General features: G+C 37.9%; 1 protein-coding gene across 1 annotated transcript; it reads right to left on the bottom strand.

The window, feature by feature from the left end:
• Positions 1–1312: 1312 nt before the first annotated feature.
• LOC108376078 (uncharacterized) lies at positions 1313–3011 on the bottom strand (the record flags this gene model as incomplete). Its single annotated transcript, XM_017632252.1, has 1 exon — positions 1313–3011. A coding segment is annotated over one exon (1699 nt), but the record flags the coding sequence as incomplete, so codon positions are not given.
• Positions 3012–5638: the final 2627 nt, after the last annotated feature.

The following is a 5638-nucleotide window of genomic DNA, read 5'->3' as shown; positions in this document are numbered from 1 at the left end:
CAAACCATCATCCAAAATAGCAAACCTTTGGTGCAAGATCAATTTTTTTATAAAAACCCCCAAATATATAACAAATTGTGTGAATTTGCGACCAGCCATGCCCTCTTCCACCTCTCTAGTAGGCGGGAATGGGAAATGTTATCCGATTGCATTTAAAATCGGTTTGTAAAATACAAATCGATGTTAATAAAATCGGGTAGTATTTTCCCGGTCCCGTCCACTAGTGTTGGAGAGGGAGGGCGGGGCTGGTCGATATCCACACTTTTTTTTATATTTCTGGGTTTTCATACAAAAATAGATCTTGCAATAAATTTTTGCTAGTTTGGAGGATTAGCTTTTACCATATTCGCCCTCTAGTGTAGTAGGCGTGGCAGTTAGCCAATTTTTACCAATTTCATAATTTTGCTTTCCTTAGTGAAAGTGGCACAAATAGCAAATTTTAGCAAAAAACGTTTACTATCTTTTCCAGCAACTTTTATAGGGATCTGAGGACGCAGCTGAAATTGATCTTGCTATTATCGTAAAGTGTGCAAAGTACTTTTGTACAAATCACCCTCCACCGCGCCACAAATAATTTTTACACCCCATAAAAACATTAAAATGTCCGTAACTAAGTACTGGGAAAAATTATGAAATCATTTGAAGAGCCTGGCTCACGGATATATATCCTTATAATCAGCAGAGAGGTATACGCTGCAGCACAATATAGTATAATAATGAGGTTTCTGAGCTAAACTTTCTTTGTTACTTTGTTCACCTTAAGAGCTTAGGGAGATACATTCACTGAATCTACTTAGATTTCTAACTTTTGCGGGTAGGATCTGTCCAGCCTTAACAGAGCTTTGTATTATGAAAACTATTTTAAGATTTCTTCGTGTCTTACTTATTTATTTCCCATATGTACTCCTTAGTTCTGAACAGCGTTTAGTAGCTCCTTTTGAAAGGGAAGGATGTTACTTTCAAGTTTCTCATTTACATATGTATATCACTTCTACCGAGTTTAAGACCTAATCTGTGTTTTAATATAACCAGATCTTTCACGTTTATTCACAATGTTCCTTCTCATGCTCCTCTCTTATTTCCTGCATTAAATTCTATTTAAAAGTTACACTTACCTACATTACTAAAACTGCTCTAACAGGACTTCCTTTGTATGTAGTACTTGTATTTGTATGCATATTAAGATTTCTTTAAATGTTAACATTTAAAAGCTAAAGCTTATTCCAAACCTTCTTTCGTTGCATGCGTTAACCTGTTTCATAGACACCTGAAAACGAGCTACCTACACTCGAGTCTTCGTACTCTCATCTCTTTACAGTTCGGCGAAAATATTCTCCCTAAAATCCAACTCTGGATGTGCCGAATGCGACGAACCGTGACTATAGTCACGCGATTTCATTGAACTACGCGCCGAAGAAGAAGAGAAGCTAGACGTACGTCCACTACTGCGTCGCATTCGGCCCTCAACCACAGACATTTTCGATAACGGTTGCGTGGGATCCAATTCACCGAACGCACCCGCAATAAGATCGCTGCTATTTAGTGAATTGAAGCTATCTCGCTTCGAGTTGCGATGCGAATTTGAGTTCTGGCTGTGGTGTGATGATTTGCGGCTAAGTCGACGCGAGTACTGATACTGGTAGGCGGAAGTGGGCGTGTTAGATGCTGCAACGCCGCTACCCGCATGAGGCACAGCGTTTCCAGCACCCGGTGTAAACTTGTCGAAGAAATCGGACGGCACTTCTTCGTCTACATCGATGCCGCTCTCACCTTCATCGTCGCGAGACAGTCCATGCGCTGCACGTTCCTCGCCGCTGAGCGTGGATGCAACACTGTAGGCTTCTGTTGTGCTACTACCACCACTACTTGATTGTAGCGGGTCACTACACAGCAGCGAGTTGGGTGTGCTATCTTTTGCTGTCGCCGTTGAGGGTGTCGGCGTGACTTGTGAGGATACGTCGTAACTGTACGGATCGAGTTGGGGTTTTGGCGAACGCTGATAAATCTTATCGATATCGGGCAGTTTGCGACGTTCACCCACCGTCATGCGCACTGTTTCGCCATTTTGCTCACGCTCAATCATCTCCTGTATGTTCATGCTGCGCTCGCGTTCCAACATATCGATTATCTCCAGATCGCGCTCGAGCGTACTAGCCGTGTCCATGTGCGAGAAACTACTGCAATCACTGAATGATAAATCCTTATTGCGCAACAAAGGCTGACCACTGAGGCTCCACTTCTTGTGTTGCGTATAGTTGACCGCACTCTGACCGCTGCCGCTGGGCACAATCATGCCACTCACTATGGAGGAATCTTCGCCATCGCCAAAGTTGCTTGCACCGCCATCATCCTCGAGCAAACTACTGGCGCCATTGCAGTACGTCGAGGAGGTCATATTCGAGCAGGAATTATCCAATGAACCAAGTGTCAATTTGCGCTCACCAGCGCTTCCTCCTCCTCCTCCTCCGCTACCGCCACCGCCAACACTCTCGCGTCGACTGCCGCTGCTTACACTGCTGCCCTTCGGCGTTTGACGCGCCTGCAGCTGGCCACCAGCACTGCCGACGCCTGCCAACGCTGACTTATTGCCTTTTCCGCCATCCGATATTATCTTAATCTTCACATCATTCTTCTTCACACGCACATCCTTCGCCAAAGCTTGCCTACCATGGCCATGCTGACCTGCCGCACCGCCATTCATGGTGTCTCTGCCAGGCTGTCGGCTGTTATGGTGATGCTGCTGCTGTTGTTGCTGAAACTTGGCCGCCCTGTTGAGTTCGTGTCGCGTTACCAGCGCTGTACCGGTAATACTGCCACCCCCGTTCAAGTACTCTTCACCATTCACCAGGATCGAAGTAGCTGCTGTGGTATTTGTGTTGTCATCCTTCTCAATGGAATCCTCCCTGGAACTGGGCGTATGGCCACTGCCGCCGTGACTAACGCAGCTGCGCGACTTGTGGAAACGCTTGGTGGAAAGACGAAAATAGCCGCGTATACGTTCTTGCTCATCCCTGTGCGAGAGACGAAGAGAAGAGAAGAAAAAGTAAACAAAGTTAAGAATAAATTATGTACATGGGGATAGTCACGATGATAGCAATACGGCATTTTTATAGCTAAAGAAGAGAAAATAGATGAGCGCAAATAACGGGATTTAATTAAAATAAACATTCTGCAAATCCCCATTGCTGACGCTGACGACTGACTGCGCGAGCTCAGCAAAGCTGATTGTAATTAGTAATTCAATGTCCTTATTTTTACGATGGACATGCAAAGTGGCTATGCTTTGGGCTTAAGTACAATTTAAAGAAGATGAATGGAAATCAGAATGGAATAAAAGCGAATATGAAATAAATTTAAGGCCAATTAAGATTGAAAAGCGTAAATGAATGCATTAAAAGAAAACCAGAATGTATACTTTTTTGACAGTTGAAAAAAAGTGGTCATACATCATGATCAATTAAAACTGGACATCAGTGTTGCCAGATTCATTGTTTTAACTGCAAATTACAATTTGAACGAATAAGTTAAAATTTGTCTTTCGATTTTTTGTAAGTAAATCATAAAGATAAAAGGCACGATGAAGGAGCTGCGTTTGTAAATCCAACTTTCAAATGAACAAAAAATTATATCCCGATTCTAGTTCACGAAAAAATAATTACATTATCAAAATATCATATCCGTATTTTAAATTGGCTAAAAGTTATGAACAGCTTTTATATCATAAAACATTTGTGACCAGTTTTAAGTTTACCAACACTTTATGTTTGTCCAATTTTTGAATTATATCCACTTTTCAAATTTACAATAGTCAAGCCCGCTTTTGAGTTAATGAAAAAATTATGTCCAGATTATTAATTGGCCAAAAAATATGTGGAATTTTTAAATAACAAATTATTTGCGACTAATTTATAAATACTACAAATTTAAGATGAGATTTTAATTAACCATAAAATTATGTACATTTTTTAATTACATACTAAAAATATGTGACCAATTTTTAAATTGCCAAACATTTGTGTACAGCTTTCTAATTGAGATTATATGTATAGGGTGATCCAACTAGACCTTAGTTTTTTTGATTTTAAATAAAAAACTTAAAACATCTTTTTTATCACCCGAACGAAGAATCTTTGGCATTTACTTTTTAGAACGCCAACGGTTCAGGGCCTTTATAATTCGTAATATTTAAACTCATTTTATGACATTGGATATTGCGGCTTCCATTTCATTATTCATGTACGCAATATTTCTCATATTTTATTTCTAAATTGGCTAAAGTGTTATTAAAGGTTCAACAAGTGGTTTGTTCTTTATTTATTTTACGCTTTCGTGAATTTCTGTTTTCTTTTTTTTTTGTGTAAATAATTGTTTAGTGCGCAAAGTGGAAATTCATTGTTACTGTTTTCTTACGGTTTACTTTTTCTGTTTTCACTTTTTATGCATTTGGTTCGCGACCAACCACTTTCTTGCAAAAGGCAATGGGAAACTCATTCTACGAGTATAAAGGAAAAATAAACAAAATGAATTAATATATTAGGACAAGGGGTAAAAAGATGAAATGTCTAAAATAAGAGTGGTCAAAATGGAAAATTTCGGTAGAATTTGAGAAGTACGGGAGAATGACAGCAAAAAATGCCAATTTAAAAGGAAAAACAGGAAAAACATTAAAATATAATTTCCGCCGAAAAATGCTAGGCAAAAGTGATTTCCTCTAAAAAATTTTTCGGTGCCAATCAAATTAGAAAATACAAAGAAAGTTGCTTTGTTGTGGTTCGCATGCATTTATATGGTTCAGGGTATAAAAGTTATTAAAAAATTAAATGAAAAATTAGCAAACATTATTGCTGTTAGTACTTCCTAATTTTTCTTTCAGTACATCTACATACTATTTATACATGTAAACTGTACAAATTTGTGTTGAATAATTTGGTCCTGGAAAGCCCTCAACTAAGGATGGTAAAAAATTTTGAGAAGTAAGGTTGCCAGATATTTGAAAATTTAAAATTATTTAAAGGTCAATAAAATATTTCAGTTTCTTCATCAGGACTAAAAGCGTTTGAAGATATTTAAAAATATTTTTGAACTGGGTTGCCATCTCTAAAAAAATAGTATAATGATTATTAAAAATTTAAGCATATTTAGTACCACCAATTTGGGTATCACACGAAAGATCTACGCATAAGCATTGGACTAACATGTTTCTAAATAGGGTTGACACCGGTCTGTTAACTAAGATGAGGTAATATTGTAAGTTAAGTGAAATGATGCAATATGCATTTTTGCACATTCGATAGTTTGACTTCATTTTAACACCTTTCGTTTGAAACCCATAGCATGTTAAAAATTTTTTTATTGTAGATAAATGGCAACTCTACTTACTTTTACTGCCAAGGAGTGAGGTAGGAGTTAAAAATTACTAAAACTTTGCTTACGTAATACTTGAATAGCCCTTATTTAAAAATAACGATTATTTATGCCGCTAAATAAACTTCGTTTTTATAATTTTAACAAACCGGCCGAAAAGCTCCAGGAATAAACACTTAAGATAATTTACACCCTCAAAATTAACAGAAAACCAATTATTTGAACAAAATAAAAATCATTAAAAACGGTTAAAAAATATAAAAAAAATCGAGTT

The sequence above is a fragment of the Rhagoletis zephyria genome, unplaced genomic scaffold (assembly GCF_001687245.7).
Source record: "Rhagoletis zephyria isolate East Lansing unplaced genomic scaffold, Rhagoletis_zephyria_1.1 Rzeph_scaffold_09853, whole genome shotgun sequence".
NCBI classification, from domain to species: Eukaryota; Metazoa; Arthropoda; class Insecta; order Diptera; family Tephritidae; genus Rhagoletis; species Rhagoletis zephyria.
Note: the sequence above shows the minus strand (reverse complement) of the source record. Positions and strands in the feature narration are given on the sequence as shown.